Raw genomic sequence first — 27,211 nt, 5'->3', positions numbered from 1 at the left:
TTAAACAACAGAATATAACTCCAAGTAAATCAAATTTCTGTGAATGGATCTGTTAACTTAGGAAGCAACACTGTTTGACAATCAATTTCACATGCTGTTGTGCAAATGGAATAGACAACAGATGGAAATTATTGGCAATTATCAACACACACTCAATAAAGGAGAGGTTCTGCAGGTGGGGACCACAGACCATATCTCAGTACCAATGCTTTCTGGCTGATGTTTTGGTCACTTTTGAATGTTGGTTGTGCTTTCCACTCGTGGCAGCATGAGATGGACTCTACAACCCACCCATGTGGCTCAGATAGTGCAGCTGTGGCAAGAAGGTATGCTGTGTCTGTCAGCGTAGTGTCCAGAGGCTGGAGGCACTACTAGGAGACAGGCCAGTACACCAGGAGATGTGGAGGGGGCCGTAGGAGGGCAACCACCCAGCAGCAGGGCCACTACCTCAGCCTTTGTGCAAGCAGGAACAGGAGGAGCACTGCCAGAGTCCTTCAAAATGACCTCCAGCAGGCCACAAATGTGCATTCGTCTGCACAAAATGGTTAGAAACCGACTCCATAAGGATGGTCTGAGTGCCCGACGTCCACAGATGGGGGTTCTGCTCACAGCCCAACAATTTGCAGGACGCTTGGCATTTTCCACAGAACTCCAGGATTGGCAAATTCGCCACTGGCACCCTGTGCTCTTCACAGATGAAAGCAGGTTCACACTGAGCACATGTGACAGATGTGACAGAGTCTGGAGACGCTGTGAAGAGCGATCTGCCTGCAACATCCTTCAGCATGACTGGTTTGGCAGTGGGTCAGTAATGGTGTGGGGTGGTATTTCTTTGGAGGGCCACAAAGCCCTCCATATGCTCGCCAGAGGTAGCCTGAATGCCATTAGGTACCGAGATGAGATCCTCAGACCCCTTGTGAGACCATATGCTGGTGCGGTTGGCCCTGGGTTGCTCTTAATGCAGGACAATGCCAGACCTCATGTGGCTGGAGTGTGTCATCAGTTCCTGCAAGATGAAGGCATTGAAGCTATGGACTGGCCCGCCCATTCCCCATACTTGAATCCGACTGAACACATCTGGGACATGATGTCTCACACCATCCACCAAAGTGCCGTTGCACCACAGACTGTCCAGGAGTTGGTAGATGCTTTATTCCAGGTCTGGGAGGAGATCCCTCAGGAGACCATCCACAGCCACATCAGGAGCATGCCCAGACATTATAGGGAGGTCATACAGGCACATGGAGGCCACACACTACTAAGCATCATTTCCTTGTCTTGGCATTTCCACTGAAGTTGGATCAGCCTGTAACTTCATTTTCCACTTTGATTTTGAGCATCATTCCAACTCCAGACCTCCGTGGGATATTAGTTGTGATTTACGTTGGTTTTATTGTTCTCAACACATTCCACTATGCAATGAACAAAGATTTACAACTGGAATATTTCATTCAGTGATATCTAGGATGTGGAATTTTAGTGTTCTATTTATTTGTTTGAGCAGTGTGTATGTGTGTATATATATATATTCACACTGAAGGCATCAAAACTATGAATTAACACACCTCTTGAAACTCATCAAGAGAATGCCAAGAGTGTGCAAAGCAGTCATCAAAGCAAAGGTGGCTACTTTGAAGAACCTAGAATATAAGACATAATTTCAGTTGTTTCACACTTTTTTGTTAAGTATATAATTCCACATGTGTTAATTCATAGTTTTGATGCCTTCAGTGTGAATGTACAATTTTCATAGTCATGAAAATACAGAAAAATCTTTAAATGAGAAGGTGTGTCCAAACTTTTGCTCTGTATTGTATGTATATACAGGTCCTTCTCAAAAAATTAGCATATAGTGTTAAATTTCATTATTTACCATAATGTAATGATTACAATTAAACTTTCATATATTATAGATTCATTATCCACCAACTGAAATTTGTCAGGTCTTTTATTGTTTTAATACTGATGATTTTGGCCTACAACTCCTGATAACCCCAAAAACCTGTCTCAATAAATTAGCATATCAAGAAAAGGTTCTCTAAACGACCTATTACCCTAATCTTCTGAATCAACTAATTAACTCTAAACACATGCAAAAGATACCTGAGGCTTTTAAAAACTCCCTGCCTGGTTCATTACTCAAAACCCCCATCATGGGTAAGACTAGCGACCTGACAGATGTCAAGAAGGCCATCATTGACACCCTCAAGCAAGAGGGTAAGACCCAGAAAGAAATTTCTCAACAAATAGGCTGTTCCCAGAGTGCTGTATCAAGGCACCTCAATGGTAAGTCTGTTGGAAGGAAACAATGTGGCAGAAAACGCTGTACAACGAGAAGAGGTGACCAGACCCTGAGGAAGATTGTGGAGAAGGACCGATTCCAGACCTTGGGGAACCTGAGGAAGCAGTGGACTGAGTCTGGTGTGGAAACATCCAGAGCCACCGTGCACAGGCGTGTGCAGGAAATGGGCTACAGGTGCCGCATTCCCCAGGTAAAGCCACTTTTGAACCATAAACAGCGGCAGAAGCGCCTGACCTGGGCTACAGAGAAGCAGCACTGGACTGTTGCTAAGTGGTCCCAAGTACTTTTTTCTGATGAAAGCAAATTTTGCATGTCATTCGGAAATCAAGGTGCCAGAGTCTGGAGGAAGACTGGGGAGAAGGAAATGCCAAAATGCCTGAAGTCCAGTGTCAAGTACCCAGTCAGTGATGGTGTGGGGTGCCATGTCAGCTGCTGGTGTTGGTCCACTGTGTTTCATCAAGGGCAGGGTCAATGCAGCTAGCTATCAGGAGATTTTGGAGCACTTCATGCTTTCTGGCACCTGCTCACAGTGCCAAAACCACTGGTAAATGGTTTACTGACCATGGTATTACTGTGCTCAATTGGCCTGCCAACTCTCCTGACCTGAACCCCATAGAGAATCTGTGGGATATTGTGAAGAGAAAGTTGAGAGACGCAAGACCCAACACTCTGGATGAGCTTAAGGCCGCTATTGAAGCATCCTGGGCCTCCATAACATCTCAGCAGTGTCACAGGCTGATTGCCTCCATGCCACGCCGCATTGAAGCAGTCATTTCTGCCAAAGGATTCCCGACCAAGTATTGAGTGCATAACTGAACATTATTATTTGATGTTTTTTTTGTTTGTTATTAAAAAACACTTTTATTTGATTGGACGGTTGAAATATGCTAATTTATTGAGACAGGTTTTTTGGGTTATCAGGAGTTGTAGGCCAAAATCATCAGTATTAAAACAATAAAAGACCTGACAAATTTCAGTTGGTGGATAATGAATCTATAATATATGAAAGTTTAATTGTAATCATTACATTATGGTAAATAATGAAATTTAACACTATATGCTAATTTTTTGAGAAGGACCTGTATATATATATATATATATATATATATATATATATATATATACTAGATGGGGGCCCGATGCTATCATATGGGGAGGGCGGTAATGTCACGATGGGGGCAGGCATGCGGCGCTGTTGTTGCCTAATGGCATCCTGTGATAATCTACAGAAATGACTTTTGCATCAGGGGACTCATGTGCTTGACGCCTACGCTTATATGCATTGCTTTTGTCCCAGCGATGCTGTTGCTCTTCAAGAGTCTCATTTGCCCTTTGTTGTCTTCGACATTGTACCTTTGCTGCTTTCCTTTCATTGTCATTGGCATACTTTTTAGGAGGAGCCATGTTGGCGTTGATTTTTTCTTTTTAAAGGGGTTTCCCCACGAACAAAAGTTCATTTTAAAAATGGTCTGTGTCTGACCGTGTACCGAACATACCACAGCTCCTGGGCAGGAGAGGAAGCAAAAGACAATACTGATATTACAGCAGGAGATCACAGTGGATTCATTTTGTGAGGTAAAATATTTTTTAAAAACAGTCACTGAAATATTTTACCTCACAAAATGAATACACTGTGATCCCGTGCTGTAATGTCAGTATTATCTTTTGCTTCCTCCCCTGCCCAGGAGATGTGGTATGCTCTGTGCATGGTCAGACACACTCACCCCTGTGTCTGACCGTGTACAGAACATACCACAGCTCCAGGGCAGGGGAGGAAGCAAACGACAATACTGACATTACAGCAGGAGATTGCAGCAGATACATTTTGTGAGGTTAAATTATTTATTTAAAACAGTCATTGAAATATTTTACCTCACAAAATGAATCCACTGTGATCCCCTGCTGTAATGTCAGTATTATTTTTTGCTTCCTCCCCTGCCCAGGAGATGTGGCATGCTCTGTACACGGACAGACACTGTCAATTTTTACTCGACTTTCCCCTCTCCAGTCTATTCTTAATGCAGCAGCCAGGGTTGTCCATCTGGCTAATCGTTACTCGGACGCGTCCGCTCTTTGCCAGTCATTACATTGGCTGCCAATTCATTACAGGATACAATTCAAAGTACTTGTTCTCACCCACAAAGCTCTCCACAGTGCGGCACCCCCTTACATCTCCTCCCTCATTTCAGTCTATCGGCCTAACCGACCTCTGCGCTCTGCAAATTACTTTTGATTAACCTCTGCACTGATCCGTACCTCCCACTCCCAACTCCAAGACCTCTCCCGCTCTGCGCCAATCCTCTGGAATGCTCTACCCCAAGATATTAGGACCATCCACAATTTACATAGTTTTAGGCGCTCCCTCAAAACACATTTGTTCAGAGCGGCCTATCACGTTCCCTAATCCAAGTCATTTTATGTTTGTGTGTGTGCAGCACATTCACTATCCCCATCTATCCGCCACCCCCTGAAGATGGCTGGACCATCATTGTAATTACATCATTGTAAATACATACCTGTACTTTGTATCTCCCCTACCTCATTGTAGATTGTAAGCAGGGCCGGTTTTAGACAAAGTGGGGCCCTAGGCAAAAATTTAAAGTGGGGCCCCAAATGCTAACATTGCAAAATCACACAAACATTTAGGTTACATTACATGAGCTGGATGCGGATACAGTTGGTGGAGGGGCCTGGAGCCAGTGCTCACACTGTGGCCCCCATATTTAGGGGCCTTATATCGGCCAACAGGTCTGCCACTATTAGCTGTATGCAGGGATGTTGCTAGGGTCAGAAAAGATTGGGGGCCCAAGCACCTCTTAATTTTTTTTTAACACCACAGATAATACAGTGATAATGCTCTGAGTACAGATAATTTAGTAGATGTCACCTGCAGTCCTATGTAACACCACAGATAGACATAGCGTTTCAGAGTAAGACTATGTTCACATGCAGCATTTTTTTCAGTAGCCAAAACCTTTTCTATTAGCAGTAAAAATGTTGCGTTCAAAACACCTGTTTTTCAGCTTGTTTTGTGGTGTTCTTCACACTTTTTTCAGCTTTTTTTTGGAGTGAGGATGTTTGCTTTGTCTACAGTATGTTTAAGACCACATTCATACGATCAGTATTTGGTCAGTATTTCACATCAGTATGTGTAAGCCAAAACCAGGAGGGTGATAAATACAGAAGTGGTGACGTGTTTCTCAGTGTATGTGCACAGGCTGTGGATTTTGCTGTGGATCTGCAGCAGTTTTCCACGCGTTGTACAGCACCATGTAAACGTATGGAAAACAAATTCCATGCTGCGGAAAATACCGTTCAGAAACGCTGCGTTGTATTTTCTGCAGCATGTCAATTCTTTGTGCAGATACCGCAGCGTTTTACACCTGCTCCATAATAAGAATCCGCAGGTGTAAAAACACTGTTGAAAACTGCACAAAAAACGTGGTAATTCCGCCGTAAATCTGCAGGTAAAACGCAGGGCGTTTTACCTGCAGATTTTTAGGAATCTGCGTGGAAAAATTCACAGCAGATTCCGCAACGTGTGCACATAACCTCATTGTTCCACTGCTGTTTCTGCATTACAAATACTGATGTGAAATACTGAACATGTGAACGAGACCTAGTAGTTTAATTCACCAAAACCACTTAAAAAAGCTGCAGATATTGCAACGGCATTTTTCACTGCAATTTGTTAATTCTTTCATTGCTTTCTACAGGTGAAAACACACTGAAAGAAGTGACACGCTACAGATTTAAAAAGCGCTACAGTTCTGAAATCCAGTCAGAAAGCAAACAAGCGCCTGCAGGAGATTTCGGAAATCTCCTATGTTTTGCTGGCACTTTGAAAAGCAGCTTTTCGCCATGTTCATATGCATAATTTTTGCAGCTTTTTCTTCTGCAAATAAGAAGTTTACAGCATTTTACAGCACAAGCAAAAACTGAAATTTTCAGAAATCTCCTACACACCCTTTTATTTTCTCCTGACTGAATTTCACAACGGCAGCCTTTTTTAAATCTGCAGCGTGTCGCTTTCAGCATTTTTTTTCACCCATAGAAAGCAATGAAAAAGATAAAAAAATGCTGCAAATGTTGCAACGTTGTATTTCGCTGCGTTTTTGGTGAATAAAACTAACTTTATTAAACATGTACTGTAGACAAAATGCATACTGTAAAAAACAAAGAGCAAAAACTCTAAGGGTACCGTCACACATTGAAATTTTCATCGCTGCGACGGCACGATTCGTGACGTCGCAGCGTCGTATAATCATCGCTCCAGCGTCGTAGACTGCGGTCACACGTTGCAATCACGGCGCTGGAGCGATGCCGAAGTCCCCAGGTAACCAGGGTAAACATCGGGTAACTAAGCGCAGGGCCGCGCTTAGTAACCCGATGTTTACCCTGGTTACCAGCGTAAACGTAAAAAAACAAACAGTACATACTCACCCATCGGTGTCCTTCAGGTCCCTTGCCGTCTGCTTCCTGCTCTGAGTGCAGCCGTACAGTGAGAGCAGATCGCAGCACCGCTGCGCTCTGCTCTCACTTTCCGGCCGGCACTAGTCAGAGCAGGAAGCAGACGGCAAGGGACCTGAAGGACACCGACGGGTGAGTATGCACGGTTTGTTTTTTTACGTTTACGCTTGTAACCAGGGTAAACATCGGGGTTACTAAGCGCGGCCCTGCGCTTAGTTACCCGATGTTTACCCTGGTTACAAGCGAAGACATCGCTGGATCGCTGTCACACACAACGATCCAGCGATGTCAGCGGGTGATCAAGCGACGAAAGAAAGTTCCAAACGATCTGCTACGACGTACGATTCTCAGCAGGGTGTCTGATCGCAGTAGCGTGTCAGACACAGCGATATCGTAACGATATCGCTAGAACGTCATGAATCGTAACGTCGTAGCGATGGAAATTTCAATGTGTGACGGTACCCTAAGGGTGTGTGCCCACAATCAGTAAACACTGCGGGTCGGCTGCTGTGTACTTGTACAGCGTCCAACCCACAGCGGCCAGATGTTACAGTATAGTGTATGGGATTTCAAGAAATTCCATCTCTACTATGCATGCACTGACATCCGCACCTCACCCGCAGAGACGGACATGGGGCGCGTCTGTCCAGGCTGCAGAATGTCAATTTATATGGAGTAGACGCAAGTCTCCGCAAGAGAAATCTCACCCGTGCAATGTATAGGATGCAGGGATTCCACACAGATCAATGAACACACGCGGAATCACCTGTGTTCAAAACATGGCAGCACTTTGGACGCAGTGGACATGTGCTGCATCTAAAGGGCTGCCATTTCCGGATCCTCTGCACATACCCTAAAAAATGGGTGCTTTGAAAGCAGTGTTTTTACTGCCAAGAGAGCAGGTTTTGGCTGCAAAAAAAATACACCAAAAACACTGATTCCTATGCACACCTGTACTATATATGTGTATGGTTTACCCTTATTATTTCACGTGGGAATTCTTTTATTTCTATATAATAAATGCCCTGATTCAGCAGACAATATTCCTGTCTTGTGTCATCCAAACAGTAGTGACAGCAGGTCGCCCTGTCAGATTAAAAGCAGTGATTTAGTGACTGGTCAGAGCCAATGCTGATGGCTGCTGTATGTGACTGTCAAACCTGATCCTACAGCAATCAGCACAGAGCTCTGGGACCACAGTGAGTAAATCACTGCACTGAGGGGCTCTCAAGGGGGGTTTGGGAGAGACGCTCGGGGACTACAGAGCAATGCACAGCATTATTCACTGCTGAACACCCTCTGGGCACTTCATACAGGGGTTGCAGATGCAGGGGGCCTCCTTTGTAGGGGGGGGGGGCCCAGGCGTCTGCCTGGTCTGCCTGTGCCAAAAGCCGGCCCTGATTGTAAGCTCTCATGAGCAGGGTCATCTTATTTTGCTTTAATTATTGTATTGCTAACGTTATTACTTACTAGCTGTACTACCCGGCTTCGCCCGGGTTAATGACTGCTGTTAGCAAAATAGAATGTGTTAACAAAAATTTATTCTGCACAGAAAAACCACAAAACAAATAGATAGAAATGTAATTATTAAAAGGCAAAAACTAAGCTAATAGAAGAATTTCACAACATATTATTTGTTATACTGAGAATGTCTTTGTTGCCTATATTAACCAATCAGAGCTCAGGTTAATTAACTGTAGCAAAATAGAAGCTGAGCTGTGATTGGTTGCTATTGGCAGCCTGATAAATCCCCAGCCAACAGGAAGCCCTCCCCCCTGGCAGTATATATTAGCTCACACATACACATAATAGACAGGTCATGTGACTGACAGCTGCCGTATTTCCTATATGGTACATTTGTTGCTCTTGTAGTTTGTCTGCTTATTAATCAGATTTTTATTTTTGAAGGATAATACCAGACTTGTGTGTGTTTTAGGGCGAGTTTCATGTGTCAAGTTGTGTGTGTTGAGTTGCGTGTGGCGACATGCATGTAGCGACTTTTCTGAGATGAGTTTTGTGTGGCGACATGCGTGTAGCAACATTTTGTGTGTCGAGTTGCATGTGACAGGTTAGTGTAGCAAGTTGTGTGCAGCAAGATTTGTGCATGGCGAGTTTTGCGCGTGGCGAGTTTTATGTGTGGTGCGTTTTGAGTATGTGCAAGTTTTGTGTGAGGAAACTTTTGCATGTGGTGCAACTTTTGCACATGTGGCAATTTTTCTGTGTGTGCAAGTTTTGCATGAGGTGAGTTTTCCATGAGGTGAGTTTTGCACGTGTGGCGAGTTTTGCGTGAGCCTAGTTTTGCATATGGTGAGTTTTGCATGTAGCGAGTTTTGCGCGTTGCGAGTTTTGAGTGGTGACTTTTGTGTTTCGACTTTTATGTGGCGAGGTTGGTGTGTGTGTGGTGAAATGTGTGCTGAGGGTCGTATATGTGTTCAAGCACGTGGCAGTGTGTGGCGCATTTTGTGTTTGTGTTCATATCCCCTTGTGTGGTGAGTATCCCATGTCGGGGCCCCACCTTAGCAACTGTACGGTATATACTCTTTGGCGCCATCGCTCTCATTCTTTAAGTCCTCATTGTTCACATCTGGCAGCTGTCAATTTTCCTCCAACACTTTTCCCTTCACTTTTTCCCCATTATGTAGATAGGGGCAAAATTGTTTGGTGAATTGGAACGCGCGGGGTTAAAATTTCACCTCACAACATAGCCTATGACGCTCTCGGGGTCCAGACGTGTGACTGTGCAAAATTTTGTGGCTGTAGCTGCGACGGTGCAGATGCCAATCCCGGACATACACACATACATACATACACACATTCAGCTTTATATATTAGATATACCTGTATGTAATCTCCTGTATATAGTATATACCTGTGTGTCATCTCACCTATATATAGTATATATCTGTGTGTCATCTCCTCCTGTATATAGTATATACCTGTATGTCATCTCCTCCTATACATAGCATATACCTGTATGTCATCTCCTCCTGTATATACTATATACCTGTAGGTAATCTGCTCCTGTATATAGTATATACCTGTGTGTAATCTCCTCCTGTATATAGTATATACCTGTATGTCATCTCCTCCTGTATGTAGTATGTACCTGTATGTCATCTCCTCCTCTATATAGTATATACCTGTGTGTCATCTCTCCTGTATATAGTATATATCTGTGTGTCATCTCCTCCTGTATATAGTAAATACCTGTGTGTCATCTCCCCTGTAAATAGTATATAACTGTGTGTCATCTCCTCCTGTATATAGTATATATCTGTATGTCATCTCCTCCTGTATTAGCCCTTGTTCACACGTTATTTGGTCAGTATTTTTACCTCAGTATTTGTAAGCTAAAATGGCAGCCTGTTAAATCCCCAGCCAACAGTAAGCCCACCCCCTGGCAGTATATATTAGCTCACACATACACATAATAGACTGGTCAGGTGACTGACAGCTGTCGGATTCCTATATGGTACATTTGTTGCTCTTGTAGTTTGTCTGCTTATTAATCAGATTTTTATTTTTGAAGGATAATACCAGACTTGTGTGTGTGTTTTAGGGCGAGTTTCGTGTGTCAAGTTGTGTGTGTTGAGTTGCGTGTGGCGACATGCATGTAGGGACTTTTGTGAGATGAGTTTTGTGTGGCGACATGCGTGTAGCAACTTTTTGTGTGTCGAGTTGCATGTGACAGGTTAGTGTAGCAAGTTGTGTGCAGCAAGTTTTGCGCATGGCGAGTTTTGCGCGTGGCGAGTTTTATGTGTGGTGCCTTTTGAGTATGTGCAAGTTTTGTGTGAGGCAACTTTTGCATGTGTTGCAACTTTTGTGCATGTGGCAATTTTTCTGCGTGTGGCAATTTTTCTGCGTGTGCAAGTTTTGCGTGTGGCGAGTTTTCCATGTGGCGAGTTTTGCACGTGTGGCGAGTTTTGCATGTGGAGAGTTTTGCGCATGGCGAGTTTTGAGCGGCGACTTTTGTGTTTCGACTTTTATGTGGCGAGATTGGTGTATGTGTGGTGAAATGTGTGCTGAGGGTGATATATGTGTTCGAGCACGTGGTAGTGTGTGGCGCATTTTGTGTGTGTGTTCATATCCCCGTGGTGGTGTGGTGATTATCCCATGTCGGGGCCCCACCTTAGCAACTGTACAGTATATACTCTTTGGTGCCATCGCTGTCATTCTTTAAGTCCCCCTTGTTCACATCTGGCAGCTGTTAATTTGCCTCCAACACTTTTCCTTTCATTTTTTCCCCATTATGTAGATAGGGGCAAAATTGTTTGGTGAATTGGAAAGCGTGGGGTTAAAATTCACCTCACAACATAGCTTTGACGCTCTCAGGGTCCAGACGTGTGACTGTGCAAAATTTTGTGCCTGTAGCTGCGACGCCTCCAACACTTTTCCTTTCACTTTTTCCCCATTATGTAGATAGGGGCAAAATTGTTTGGTGAATTGTAAAGCGCGGGGTTAAAATTTCACCTCACAACATAGCCTATGACGCTCTCGGGGTCCAGACGTGTGACTGTGCAAAATTTTGTGGCTGTAGCTGCGACGGTTCAGATGCCAATCCCGGACATACATACATACATACACACATACACACATTCAGCTTTATATATTAGATGACTGTTGTGTATGAAACTGTTAAGCTGTAAAGCACTGCGGAATATGTTGGCGCTATATAAATAAAGATTATTATTATTATTATAAATTTTTAAAATGAACTTTCGTTCGTGGGAAAACCCCTTTAATGTGACCGGCTTCCTCTGCCTGTAGACACGTCGCGTATCTGCTGCCGGGATCAGCCGTCCGAGGGTGAGCATATACCTAATAGGAATATACTCACCCTCGGACGCGCCCTGCTTCTTTCCGGCAGCCTTCCTTCCTAAGAATGAGCGCGTGAAGGACCTTAGATGACGTCGCGGCTTGTGATTGGTCGCGTGACCGCCCATGTGACCGCTCGCGACCAATCACAAGCCGCGACGTCACCGCAGGTCATTCACGCGCTCATTCTTAGGAAGGAAGGCTGCCGGATAGTACCAGGGCGTGTCCGAGGGTGAGTATATCAATATTTTTTATTTTGATTCTTTATTTTACACATTAATATGGATCCCAGGGCCTGAAGGAGAGTTTCCTCTCCTTCAGACCCTGGGAACCATAGTATCCCATTGCACTGCATTGGGTTTCGTGTTTCGGCCGACCCCGACTTTTTTATAGGATCGGCCGATTTCTCTCGACCCGACTTTTGAGAAAGTCGGGTTTCGTGAAACCCGACCCGATCCTATAAAAATAAAAGTCGCTCAACCCTACGACCAAGTACAGAGATATCCTGGATCAAAACCTCTTCCAGAGTGCTCCGGACCTCAGACTTGGCCAAAGGTTCACCTTCCAACAAGACAATGACCCTAAGCACACAGCTAAAATAACAAAGGAGTGGCTTCAGAACAACTTTGTGACCATTCTTGACTGGCCCAGCCAGAGCCCTGTTCTAAACCCAATTGAGCATCTCTGGAGAGATCTGAAAATGGCTGTCCACCAACGTTCTCCATCCAACCTGACGTAACTGGAGTGGAGAAGATCTGCAAGGAAGAATAGCAGATGATCCCCAAATTCAGGTGTGAAAAACTTGTTGCATCATTCCCAAGAAGACTCATGGCTATACTAGCTCAAAAAGGTGCTTCTACTCAATACTGAGCAAAGGGTCTGAATACTTATGACCATGGGATATTTCAGTTTTTCTTTTGCAATAAATTTACAAAAATGTCTACATTTTTTTTTTTTTTTTTTAAGTCAAGATGGGGTGCAGAGTGTACATTAATGAGAAAAAAAATGAACTTTTTGAATTTACCAAATGGCTGCAATGAAACAAAGACTGAAAAATTTAAAGGGGTCTGAATACTTTCCGCGCCCACTGTATAAATATTGTATATATATATAATTGCCAATCCGCTCTGTTACAGCTTCCCGCGATTGTGTCGCTACCACAATCCACCATGCCGGAAGTAGCCGACCGCCATATTGGAATACCCAAGTGATGGGTATTCCAATATGGCACCCGCTGGTGGTACTGGGCCCTTGCACAGTACCACTAGCGGGTCATATCATGCTCACCTGCTCCCGGCGTGTGTCTCTGCATGTCCCTGCTTCTCCAGCGCTGGCAGCTTCTTCCTGTATTCAGCAGTCACGTGGTACCGCTCATTACAGTAATGAATATGGACGCGACTCCACTCCCATAGGGGTGGAGCCATATATTCATTACTGTAATGAGCGGTACGATGTGACCGCTGAACATAGGAAGAAGCTGCTGGCACCCGGAGACCATCTGTCAGTGAGAAGCAGGGACCACGCCGGGAGCAGGTGAGTATAACGGGGGAGGGTGAGCATTATGCGATAGTCACCTGTCCCCGTTCCACTGCATCGCGCCACTCCGTCTTCCGTGTCCTCTGCCTGTGACATTCAGGTCAGAGGGTGCGATGACGTATTTAGTGTGCGCGTCGCCCTCTGCCTGAACACACAGTCACTGCAGAGGACGCGGAAGACGGAGCAGCACCCGGCGGTGGAACAGGGACAGGTGAATATCGCAAGTGCTGGGGGCTTGCTCAGAACAAGAGGTGAGTGTGTCATTTTTTATCGCAGCAGCAACATATGGGGCGCATGTTTCTATGGAGCATCTTATGGGGCCATGATCAACCATTATGCAGCATTATATTGGGCCATTATTAACCTTTATGCAGCATTATATAAGGCAAATGTTTCTATGGAGCATCTTATGGGGCCATAATCAACCATTATGCAGCATTATATGGGGCACATTTTCTATGGAGCAACTTATGGGGCTATTATTAACCTTTATGCAGCATTATATGGAGCACATTTTCTATGGAGCATCTTATGGGGCCATAATCAACCATTATACAGCATTACATGGGGCAAATGTTTCTATGGAGCATCTTATGGGGCCATAATCAACCATTTAGCAGCATTATATGGGGCACATTTTCTATGGAGCATCTTATGGGGCCATAATCAACCTTTGTGCAGCATTATATGGGGCAAATGTTTCTATGGAGCATCTTATGGGGCCATAATCAACCTTTGTGCAGCATTATATGGGGCACATTTTCTATGGAGCATCTTATGGGGCCATAATCAACCTTTGTGCAGCATTATATGGGGCAAATGTTTCTATGGAGCATCTTATGGGGCCATAATCAACCTTTGTGCAGCATTATATGGGGCACATTTTCTATGGAGCACCTTATGGGGCCATAATCAACCTTTGTGCAGCATTATACAGTTAAGTCCATATATATTTGGACAGAGACAACATTTTTCTAATTTTGGTTACAGACATTACCACAATGAATTTTAAACAAAACAATTCAGATGCAGTTGAAGTTCAGACTTTCAGCTTTCATTTGAGGGTATCCACATTAAAATTGGATGAAGGGTTTAGGAGTTTCAGCTCCTTAACATGTGCCACCCTGTTTTTAAAGGGACCCAAAGTAATTGGACAGATTAAATAATTTAATTTTAAATAAAATGTTCATTTCTAGTACTTGGTTGAAAACCCTTTGTTGGCAATGACTGCCTGTAGTCTTGAACTCATGGACATCACCAGACACTGTGTTTCCTCCTTTTTGATCCTCTGCCAGGCCTTCACTGCAGTGGTTTTCAGTTGCTGTTTGTTTGTGAGCCTTTTTGTCTGAAGTTTAGTCTTTAACAAGTGAAATGCATGCTCAATGCTGTTTTCATCCTAAAAGATGAGAAAAAGAGGTTAGATTATACTCACCCAGGGGCGGTCCCACTGCGGTGGGCGTCACGGTCCGGGACCTCCCATCTTCTTACGATGACGTCCTCTTCTTGTTTTCACGCTGCACCTCCGGCGCAGGCGTACTTTGTCTGCCCTGTTGAGGGCAGTGCAAAGTACTGCAGTGTGCAGGTGCAGGGAAAGGTCAGAGAGGCCCGGCGCCTGCGCACTGCAGTACTTTGCTCTGCCCTCAACAGGGCAGACAAAGTACGCCTGCGCCGGAGCCGCAGCGTGAAGACAAGAAGAGGATGTAATCTGATGAAGATAGGAGGCGCCGGACCGCGACACCCATCGGACCGGGACCGCCCCTGGGTGAGTATAATCTAACCTCTTTTTCTCATCTTTTAGGATACATCGGGGGCTTATCTACAGCATTCCATGATGCTGGTGGGCTTAGCTCACCTTTGATTTTGCGGGTGACAGGTTCTCTTTAAATGTAACAAATAGAAATGATCAAATCAATTTGGAGTACCCCGAGCACGATTATAGGTCCATGGCCACCAGATGGGAGCCCTAAAAAACATTTTCAGAATTTCTGGCACCTCTTCTGATTTGTAGACCTAGCAAGATGGGGTTTTCACATGAAAAGTTAATTTTAATCAACATTTTTATCAAATAGATCTTTGAATAATAATAAGTTCAACAAGTTGATATGTTTAAAAAAAAAAATTGTAATCACTGTATCCAACCATTCTGGAACATGGTCTGATCATACCACATCTCAAGGGCAGTGGAGGAAGCCAAAGAGAGTATGCAAATAGGACAGCATAGGATCGTAGTTGATTATTTTTATGAGGTAAAACATTGCTTAGAAACAGGGTGTGATCCCATGTTGTCCTGTCTGTATACTTTCTTTAGCTTCCTTCCCTGCACAGGAGATGTAGTATGATCCACCCATGTCCAGCACGGTTGGATACAGCTATAACAAAGTACATAACAGGGGCACATTTATATGATTACCTTAGCACAGGAACATTTTTTTTTAACACATCCAATTGTGAAACGTATTTTTATTCCGAGATCTATTAAGTAAAATGTACTTTGTGGGACGACCCTTTACGTCTGGCTTACAAATCAGAAGAAGTGCTGGGGATGCCAGCAGGTAGGAAGCAGTTTACAGACAAGGCTCCTATCAGGCTGTCATTAATATTGATGTGGCCACTGGACCAAGGTCCTGTAAATCAATTTGCTCAGCTCTAACAAATATTCTCTTCCCTTTGCATCAGTTCATGCAAAGAACATGCCTACAACTGTGAACCTTTGGTTTTCATTTTTTTTCTGAAGCAAACAACAAAAAGGACAAAATAACTGAAAACTTCAGTGTGCATAATTATTCACCCCCTAAAGTCAGTACTTTGTAGAGGCTCCTTTTGCGACAATAACTGCCGCAAGTTGCTTTGGATAAGTTTCTATGAGCTTTCCACATCTTGCCACTAGCAATTTTGCACATTACCCAAGGTATAACTGCTTCAGTTCCTCCAAGTTAGATGGTTTCCTCTGGTGAACAACAATCTTCAAATCTGACCACAGATTCTCAATTTATTTAGGTCTAAGCTTTGATTAGGCCACTACAAAACATTTCCTCCTTAAACCTCTCGAGTGCTGCTCTAGCAGTATGCTTTGGGTCATTGTCTTGTTGGAAGGTGAACCTTCATCCCAGTCTCAAATCACTGACAGACTGAAACAGGTTTTGCTCAATAACATTCATGTACTTCGTGCCATCCATCTTCCCCTTGTCACGGACCATATCTCCTGTCCCTACTGCCAAAATGAATGGGATTTTTTTTCAAGCCAACCTTGGCTTGTACTTCTCAACAACTTTGTCCCTGACTTGTTTGGAGATCTCCTTGGTGTTCATGGTGTTTGGTTAGTGGTGCCCCTTGCTTAATGGTATTGCAGCCTTTGTGACCATTCAGAAAAGGTTTGCATATACTGAAAGACGATGTGGCACTTGGATTGCACATTGATGGACTTTCTTTCACCAAGCACACAAATTGAATTACAAAAATATTGAAACAAAGTGTCATGGGTGTGTCAGAGGCTGCAAACAGTCACACTGCATCTAGCTGCAGAAGGTCTCTGCATTTGGCCTTGCAGACACCTTCTTAACCCCACTGACTCTTTGACCCAGTAGCAACCTTTCTCCAGCTCTAATTGACACACATGGACCTGGGTGTTATAGGCTCCCAGCCTGCTGCTGGGAGTTGCTGGTGATATTTCCATTTCCCCCTGTTGAGGCTTGGAGCTATAGCAGTCGGCTATCTTTCTCTTTGGTGTTGCTGGAGGACATCTGTATTACATCTCTGAGTCTACTCAAGATAAGTGTTCTCCTTGTTCGTCTATCCCAGCTGTCTTTAGTGATAGTGCTTACTAGTGCTTACTACTAGTGCTTACCCCATCATTCCCTAAGTAGGGTTTATCGCCAGGGTCAGGCAGGGATTAGGTTCCTGCTCGGTGATAGGTGCAGAACCTATCTAGGGCGTTTAAGGCAGACAGGGTGACTTTAGATCTGCCTAGGGGTCTCCACTCCCCCCTTCCCTAGTGGTAGGCTCCCTTACCCTCATCCCTTCGTGTTGCACTTAGCCTTTCTTACACTGTGCGTGACCCACAGGTTGAAATGTAACAAAATAGGTAAAAAGCAAGAGGGGTGAATACTTTTGGAGGCCACTGTATATAAGGGTATGGCTAGCCTATAGGAAATGTAGACTTTTATGACATAGAAGCATCTTTCAAAAAGGTGACTGGCAGGTCTTTTGAAATTGGCAAAGATACCGAGTCTTCAATACAAACTCTATTTTAGAGCTTTTTCTGTCTCAGTAATACCTTATTTTTTTGGACTATAAGACGCACCGGACCATAAGACGTACCCCAAATTTTCAAAAGGAGAATAGGGGGAAAAAAATAATGTGTCAAATGGGGGTCTGTCTTACAGTCTGAATTCAGCTTACTGGGGGGGGGGGAATCGGCACAGGTGGGTGAGTGGTCACAGGGGAGTGTAGTCACAGGGGTTAATCGGTGGTCCAGGCTGGTGCGGTGGCCTCCGGTAAATCCCATCCTGGGCTGGTGCGGCGGTGGTGCTCTGGGGTTCCCGGTGGTTCCGCCAGCATTTTGCGACAGGTGCGATGGTGGTGCTCTGTGGTGCGGCGGGGCTCCTCTGGCATTTTGCGACAGGTGCGGTGGTGATGCTCTGTGGTGCAGCGGGGCTCTGCTGGCATTTTGTGAAAGCCCAGAGGCCCCCGCAGATCCATTGTTGCGATGCGGTGGCCTCCAGGAAAGGGGCCGCAGGTGGCGGCGCTTGCTCAGATTGAGATCTTGGCAATGAGGTCTCGTCTCCCAAGATCTCGGGATGAGATCTCGGTGTCGAGATTTAAATCGGAGCATGAACTGCCCCCAGCGGCCATTTTCAAGGAGGCCACCGCATCATAGCAATGGATCTGGGGGGCCTACGGGCTTTCAGAAAATGCCGGCGGAGCTCCCCCACACCACAGAGTACCACTGCTGCACCACAGAGCACCACCGCCGCACCACAGAGCACGACCACTGCACCAGCCTGGGAAGGGAGGCTGCATCGCCCTGCAGCATCGGACCGGGACTGCCGCCATAGTATTTTGTAAATATATTCCAACTATAAGACGCACCCCCATTTTTCTCCAAAATTGTTTGGGAAAAAAGTGCTTCTTATAGTCCAAAAAATACGGTATGTGCAATGAAAAAAAACACATTCCCTGGCAACTCCTTTAAAAGCAGGTACTGATATTATTTATCAGCTTTCTAAATGTCTTGAATAGCAAATCTGCTAACAATTAACACTATTTTCATATTTTACTACCTGGATAGTCAGTTTTAACATTTCATAATCTGGATTCACACAGCCATAGCACCATGAAGCTTAACAAATACAGAGCATCCCTAATATTTACACTATACCCCCTTCCACATAAAGGAGAGCCATCCAACTCCAGAGCCTGCACCCATTGCCCACTCCAGCACTCACTTCTCTTACCCTGCACAGAACTGGCAGTAAATGGGAAATCCTTCTAGTACTAGCTGTACCCGTTTTTGCCTGGGACATGCACCTACAGACCAAATTGAGGGGCACTCCAGGCATTAACTGTGTACCCCCCTGACTGCTGTGCCCTGGTAAAGGGTTGAAGGTTCTGTTTCAGGCTATTCTCCCTTCTTGTGAGCAGGTCAATGACCTCTTGATTCTCCAATCCTTTTCCCCTCTTTATAAAGCTAATTAAAGTCTCTTCCTGTCTCTCCCTGTCCCGGAGGCTACTTGTCCCTCTGTAACCCTGTACAATATTTGCTCATCTGTTGAGTTAAATTCAATTATTTTAAAGTTAACTAAGTCACAGACACGTTAAATGTCTACAATTTAAGGGTTTTGCGTACGTAGGCTGTCTTTGCCGGGAGTTCGGCCATTCCTATAATGATGCAAACTTGTTTTACTTGGCTGTTTAGTGCCTTAATGCTGAGATAGATTTAAACAGGGGCGTAACTAGAACAGGTGCAGGGGTTGCAATCGCACCCAGGGCCTGGAGCCTAGGGGGGGCTAAAATTCCCTTTGGCTTATATAGAAAGACTATTGCTATTGAAGATTTAAAATATTTGGGGGCCCCGTTGGAGCTTTCGCATCAGGGCCCATGAGTTTCAAGTTACACCGCTGGATTTAAAGATAACATGCTGAACTGCTTTTTGACTATAACCAACCTCCATCCATTAAAGTTTTTTTTTGTTAACTCTGTTTCTTGTCTTTATTGTAACAGACTATTTGAGATGTGTTTGTTTGCTTTGTCTCAGCAGTGTCGTCCTCCTGCACTGCTAGACACACCAGCATGTGTTTGACCAGCAAAATTGTAGTTAGGTGTATATTCTGATAATGTTAGATACCTAATACCAGCAGAAGCCAGAATAAAAGACCTCCTTGCAAAAATGAGCAATGTTGCGCTCCTTGCTTCTACATACACGACATCTATCTGGTCAATAAAGGTGGTTATCAGCCTTTAACTCACTCCATTGACTTGATGTGTCAGGCCAGTGTCCTGAAGGGTGCAGTGTATGAGACATCATGGGAAGCACTGAGCAAACAATACATAAGCCAGGATTGAAGTTTTTGGAAGAGAGACTAGAGTGACAAGTAGAAACTGTACTGATGATTTGGAGTCATCCAGCAACTAGAGGGGTTGATAAGACAGGGAGTGGTTAGCACAGCCCCAGTGGATTCTGGGAAAGTTGTGCTGTGTCTAGGACCTGCAGGAAGAAGCAGTGTCAGAGAGAGTCTCCTGTCAGACTGAACCTAAATAAGCTGTTAAGACCAGTTCTTTCAGGGTAGTGACTGCTGGCAGCTTGGAGACAGTCAGGACAGCCAGGAGAGATCTTTGGTACCTCAAGATAAGAGTGAGAGAGCCGAAACCAGACACATCTCCCTCCCCTCTGCACCTCACTATATCATGCTACACAGTGCTTTATAATATGTGAGGAGAAGTTGTCTGTGAAGAGACTTTTATATATTTTTGCTGAAAGCATTAATCCCTGTCTGGAATAGTGTAATAGCTGCATGCTTGGAAACTGTTACCTCACATGACTGTGAAAGATTATGGTTATTGGTCGCCCTGAGTAAAATCCCTTCACGATTCCAAAGAACGCATGTTACTTTGCTCTGCCTCTATATACTGAGTGGCGGACATACAACACTAGTCTACATTTGAGTAGTATACAATATTACTACAGACCACCTGTCATAACCACAGACCCCATGAAAAAACAAAATTGAAGAGAAAGGATAAGAAAAAATGGGTGAATACTATAATTTGGGGAGAGATTGCATATCTGGACTAGGTGTTAAGCTAACATGATCATGGAAAAGTGTTTTTATACAAGAAAATACAGCTGTTCCTACCATTGTGAGATCAGAAATGTCCACAGACAATAACTGGAGCTTTCATTGCTCTTTTAAATGTTACTACATTTAGCAGGCAGCTGTGACATCCCTCAAAGTAAAAAAGGAGAAAATAAGGGGAATTTCCTATAGCCCTAATGTTCTGTGATTGAAGACTAATATATAATACTAGATGGTGGCTCGATTCTAACGCATCGGGTATTCTAGAATGCACAGCCCATGTAGTATATAACACAGCCCACGTAGTATATAACACAGCCCACATAGTATGTAACACAGCCCACGTAGTATATAGCATAGCCATGTAGTATATAACACAGCTTGCGCAGTATATAACACAGCCACGTAGTATATAGCATAGCCATGTAGTATATAGCACAGCCTACGTAGTATATAGCACAGTCCACACAGTATATAACACAGCCCATGCAGTATATAACACAGCCCACGCAGTATATAATACAGCCCACGCAGTATATAACACAGCCACATAGTATATAGCACAGCCCACGCAGTATATAACACAGCCACGTAGTATATAGCACAGCGATGTAGTATATAACACAAGCCACGCAGTATATATATATATATATATATATATATATATATATATATATATACAAAAAAGGTTGCACTCTATCGTGCCAAAGCATGTCACGCAAGTATATAGCACAGGCCACGCAGTATATAACACAGGCCATGCAGTATATAACACAGGCCACACAGTATATAACACAGCCCACACAGTATATAACACAGCCCACGTAGTATATAGCAAAGTGGGCACCATATCCCTGTTAAAAAAAACAATTAAAATAAAAAATAGTTATATACTCACCTTCCGTCGGCCCCCGGATCCAGCCGAGGCCTTTACCGATGCTCCTCGTGACGCACCGTTCCCAGTAATGCCTAGCGGCAATAACCCGTGATCATGTAGCGGTCTCGCTAGACCGCCACCTGATCTCGGGGCATTGCCGCAATGCATTCTTGGGACTGGAGAGCGAGGTGCGGGAAAGGCTGTGGCGGACTTCGGAAGGTGAGAATATAATGTTTTTTTGTTTTTTTTTTATTATTTTTAATATTATATCTTTTTACTATTGATGCTGCATAGACAGCATCAATAGTAAAAAGTTGGTCCGGGATGGTCGCTGATTGGTCGCAGCCGGCCGGGCGCGACCAATCAGCGAAGCGTGGTTTAAATCACACGCCAATTCGCGGCCAGACATCACCTGTCGCTGATTGGTCGCGGCCAGCCCGGGCGCGACCAATCAGCGAAGCGTGTTTAAATCCTGCGCCAATGTTGCTGATTGGTCACAGCCAGCCGGGCGCGACCAATCAGCGAAGCGTGATTTAAATCCCGTGCCATAACCCGTGATGACGTAGCGGTCTCGCGAGACCGCTAAGTCAGCTGGGTAATTTCGTAATGCATCTCTGGGAACGGAAGCTGCCGAGAGCATCGGGAGGAGCGGAAAAGCTGCGGAGGCGACGGAAGGTGAGAATAGCATGATTTTTTTTTTTTAAATTATTTTTAACATTATATCTTTTTACTATTGATGCTGCATAGGCAGCATCAATAGTAAACAGTTGGTTCGGGATGGGGCGACACACTGGCGCTGACTGGAGGGGAGTAGGGAGGGGCCAATTCGCAGCCGGACTAAGCCTGTCGCTGAATCAGCAACGCGGGATTTCCATTACAGACAGACAGAAAGACAGACAGACAAACAGACGGAAGTACCCCTTAGACGATTATATAGATAGATCTCCATGCTCAGCTGATAACAACAATCAGGCCAAAAACAGGACGGTGTGACAGAATTAAAGGAAATCTGCACCAGGTTTTTGCTACCTCATCTGAGCACAGTAAAATGTAAGAAAAGAGATCCTGACTCCAACTATATATCATTTAATTTACTGGTTGCAGCAATAGTGACACATTCAGAGTTCTTACAGTAGATGTAGCATGAAGAAGAGCTCAGAAAGCCAACCCTGTCCATACCACAGCTTTCTAAGTACGTGCTCTATTGACAGTGAGCCGCTTATCAGAAGAGAGGACGTGGTTTCTGTAACAGGCATGTTAGACCTAGTCCACAAGTGATAATGTCTTGTTGATAAAACCTTAGTTATAAGTAAACAGCACACATCCTAATAAATTACACATTGCTGAAATGTGTGTTTTAGCCTGTCTTCAGATTACATAGCAAAAACCTGATGACAGATTCCCTTTAAAACCAAAAACTGAGGATTGAATACATTCCTACATGACAGGACACAAGTATAGCAATCTCACCTCTTGGAACTGCAGCTCAGAAGTGGCTTTTAATCCCAAGTCTGGTAATAACATTTCATAAAAGTGATTTGAATCTTTCATGTTACTGAAATGATAAATGCACACATAAAAGCATAAATTAAGTACCGTATTTGGAGACATATTTATGGGAAGTTTCTAGATATAATAGAGCTAAAGGTGACAATGAAAACTCATGTCCTTCAAGTTCACCCTCTCCAATGCAAGTTTCTTCATACTTCACTGCAGTTAAAAAAAAATTCTGGATCAATTTAACATCTTTTTCCTCCTTATTACGTTGCATATGTGCCCTTTGTATGCTCTTCTATTAGTCAAAATGGCATAAAAACATTTCATGAGGTGAATGCTCCCTTCTCTTCATCACACTTCTCACAAGAGACTGATGCTGTGTTTCCACTCACCAGGCATCTAGGACACATGACCTAGATCCTTGACCGGGGCTCTGGATCTCCTGGTGGGCACCACACTCAACTGTATTGGCATCATAATGTCAAAGGCTTGCGGCCCTCCTTCTGTAGTCTCTTTCTGATAGGCTACAGGTTGCTTAAAAATGTCTGAAACCTAATATTGAATTTAATATTGTGTAACTATTTAAAAAAAAACAAAAAAAACAATTTTTGAATGTACTTCAATTAAAAACTCCCTATCCTTCACACTAAACTATGACTTCCTATCTGTGTTTGTTCTTCTTATTTCCAATGACTTGCTGTTTGAGTCTGCCAGCAAGCACTGGAGATTCTCATGTGATGACATTGCGGTTGCTGCCACAGATGCTGTCACCGCCCTTGCAGGTAGATCATTAGGGACGTCCTTTTCAGGGTCCGGGCTAGTCACTTGTGTACTGAGCATGGACTGGTTGTCAATTCTGGCCATTAAGAGAAGTGACAACCCAGCAAGAGAGATAGTCCACTCCCCTGTAACAATCAGAGCACAGTGAAAATAATAGTGTGGCAAACAGGGATCTCATACTAAGCATTCATCAGAATTGCCACTCAGCATGCATGCTCAGTATAGAAGACTGGCAGAGTCGCTGAGACAATGAGAAAAAGAGGAAAGCTGTTTGAGAAGACCAGAAATACTGTTGCCACTAAGATCTCTCTCTCTCCAGTCTTTAGACTCGCCTTCACATCTTTCGACACTGAATAGGCCCCACGTGGTTAAGTGTATTATGTCCCATGTAACCACATAATGCCGAACCAGTGCCAAAACAATCAAGTATGACAACCGAGTCGAACAACTATGCTAATACCAATCACCATAAAAAAATAGTCCAATATCAGTCCAGAAAAGTCAGACGAGTGTCATGAGATTTTCTTGCGAGTACAATTTAGCACCTAGCATCCGAATAACGTCCGATTCACATGCGAATGCGATCAGATTGCAATGCGATTTTTAACATGAGATGTTTATAGCCTGGGAAGGAGGCAATACCCATGGAGCTTCCTAGGCTATTAATATCAGCTCACAGCTGTATGCTTAGCCTTTCCTGGTTATTAAAATGGGGACCCCAGCAAAAAAAATGGCATATGGTCCCCCCTTATAATTAATGACCAGCAAAGGCTAGGCAGACAGCTGAGGACTGATTAATAGCCTAGGAAGGAGCAATGTATAATGGCACCCTCCCAGACTAAAAACAACAGCTCTCAGCCACCCCAGAAATGGCACATCCATAAGATGCACCAAATCTGGCACTCAGACTCGCTCTTCCCATTTGCCCTGGTGCGGTGGCAATGTCAGGTGACATCAAGCCCAGGGGTTAGTAATGGAGAGGCATCTATAAGACACCCCCATTACTAACCCCATAGTCAAATTGCTAAAAAAAGTAACACCCAGAATAAAGTCCTTTACTTGAAATAATGACACAGACTCGTTTAATTAATCTAAATTTACCAAAAACACGTATACTCACTTCAATGCCCAATCCACTGAAGCCAATGTCTCCTGTAAAAGAATTAAAATAATAAACACCCATATTCCTCACCTGTCCAGAAAATAATAATCCAATTGTGCCATGATGCGTCTAGCTCTGCTACATCCAGTTGCCAGGCTGCATTGTTGCATGATGTGACTATACAGCCTGCCATCCAGCAAAGACATTGAGCTGCGTGTGCTTGATCAGCTCAGTGCCTTGCAGTGAACTCCTTTCAACTCACTGCAAAAGTGAGAACGTTATCATGCTCGTGATGCTGTCAGAAAGGTCATCGTAGTTCAGAGCCAATGAACTCAGATCAACTCACTGGCGTCTCTGAGAGCGCAGTTAGAACTTTTCCCACAGTGCTGATGTAATTGAGGTGAAAGAAGTTCATTAGTTCTTAACTCCAATGACCTTTCTGACAGCACAAAGAAGGTTCTCACGCTCACGGTGATGTCAGTGAGGTGAAAAGAGTTCTCTTCGAGGCACTAAGCTTAGCAAGCATGCACAGCTCAGTGTCTCTGCTCAAAGACAGGCTGTATAGTTGCAACATGCAACAATGCAGCCTGACATCTAGATGGAGTAGAGCTAGACGTGTCATGGAACAATTGGATTATTATCTTATAAGTGGACAGGTAAGGAATATGGTTGTTTATTATTTTCATTCTGCTACAGGAGACATTGTCTTCAGTGGATTGGGCATTGAGGTGAGTATACGTGTTTTTTTGTAAATTTAGAATCATTAAAAGTATGTGTCATTATTTCACATAAAGGGCTTTATTCTTGCTATGTATTTCAGTATGACTATGGGGTTAGTAATGGGGCATCTTATAGAAGCCTCTCCATTACTAATCCCTGGGCTTGATGTCACCTTATATTACAAAGGTGACATCAACCTCAATACTATCACCCCACTTGCCACCGCACAAGGGCAAGTGGGAAGAGTGAGGCTAAGTGGCAGAATTGGTGCATCTTATGGATGTGCCATTTCTGCGGCGGCTGAGAGCTGATGTTTTTAATTTGGGAGGGGACCAATATCCATGGCCTCTTCCTAGGCAATTAATATCAGGGCACAGCTGTCTGCCTAGCCTTTGCTATGTAATTTTTTTGGGGGTATCCCCCATTCTAATAACCAGGAAAGGCTAAGTATAAGGCTGAGAGATGATTTTAATAGCCTGGGAAGCTCCATGGTTATTACCCCCTTCACAGACTATGCACCTCTGCCCCAGCTGTCCGCTTTCCCTCTACTCATTAATAAAATGTTGTGGGATCCTATGCCATTTTTTCAGACATTTATTGATTAATTAAATACATGTACAGTAAGCTACACAAGCACTGTACTAATTATTTATGTCACTGACATCTTTATATCAATTCTATGTGTATATATCTACTCTATCTATTCTCTTTTGTTGGGACACGCCTTGATTTTAGTGTACGCAGCTGCTGAAATGTTGGGTTTTCAAAGACATTGGTGTGCAAAAATCAGAGAGCACCTGCATGGTCCGAGTGCCGTGCGTTTTTGGTTTTTTTTACCACACCCATTCACTTGCATTGGCGAGTCTTGTCCAAGATACGAGGACAATTGCAGCATGCTGCAATTTTTTTCTCAGCCCGATCTGAACTGGGAAAAAAATTGTAGATGAGCAGGGACTCATAGATTAACACTGGTCAGAGTGCAATCCAATTTTTTTGCGGATTGCGCTTTTCCATTTTTCTCACAGATGAGTATGATCCCTAAAATTAACTTCAGGAGAATTTCACAAATCTATTAGACACATTTAGTTTAGTTTTGCTTTTTCTGTAATTTTCTGTAAAATTCAGTAGAGCGAGTAATGTATGTGTTGTCAGTATAAGAAAAGAGTGAGGATGTGTGCAAAAAGTAATATATCAGCATGTTAAACAGCAATTTGCATACAGAACACCATGAATACTCACATGTCATTTAATCTGTGCCAGTTTTCTTTCAAAAAGTCCCAAGCTATGTGTCTTCCTACGTCAGTCTTTAGCATATGTAACAAGACATTCAGCATATCATGAGAATCGCTATTCATGCTATCCTTTAAGTATCTGTATATACAATGAGTGCAAGGAGTAAAACATGACAAATGAAGAGATTAACAACTTTTCTTTTTTACTGCATGAAAAACTGACGTTCATGTGGATGAAATAAATCGGGACCAATCTCCGCTACATCTAGGCACATACTTTAATTATACAGAATTGGTGCAATTTGATTTGCATGTAGTGGGCCAGCAGTCTCTTTGGTAATCAGTTTCCACCGGATGAGAGCCCTGTGAATTGCCTCTTACCTGAGGGCATTCCCATTGATTAACCTGGCGCAACGTCATCAATGCTGCATCATGCCAGGCCAGCTAATCAAATGAGGAGCTGTGGATGCCGACAGGTAGGAGGCAAAACGTGAGGCTACCATCTGATGGTCAAAAATGATTGAGATGGACACTGGTATTGCGAATAGTTTTGCACCATCTCTAGATCAATGTAAATTTACTGTTTGC

At 43.8% G+C, this 27,211-nt stretch overlaps 1 protein-coding gene across 1 annotated transcript in view; it reads right to left on the bottom strand.

The window, feature by feature from the left end:
• Window positions 1-27,211, bottom strand: part of LVRN (laeverin) — a 228,735-nt gene that overhangs the window by 6,878 nt on the left and 194,646 nt on the right. The window contains exons 18-19 of the mRNA XM_077290673.1: window positions 26,631-26,762; window positions 22,763-22,847 (exon numbers count right to left, since the gene is read on the bottom strand). Of these exons, the coding sequence (XP_077146788.1) occupies window positions 22,763-22,847; window positions 26,631-26,762 (217 nt within the window). The remainder of the gene's footprint in view (window positions 1-22,762; window positions 22,848-26,630; window positions 26,763-27,211) is intronic.

The sequence above is a fragment of the Ranitomeya variabilis genome, chromosome 1 (genome assembly GCF_051348905.1).
Source record: "Ranitomeya variabilis isolate aRanVar5 chromosome 1, aRanVar5.hap1, whole genome shotgun sequence".
Taxonomy (NCBI): domain Eukaryota; kingdom Metazoa; phylum Chordata; class Amphibia; order Anura; family Dendrobatidae; genus Ranitomeya; species Ranitomeya variabilis.
Note: the sequence above shows the minus strand (reverse complement) of the source record. Positions and strands in the feature narration are given on the sequence as shown.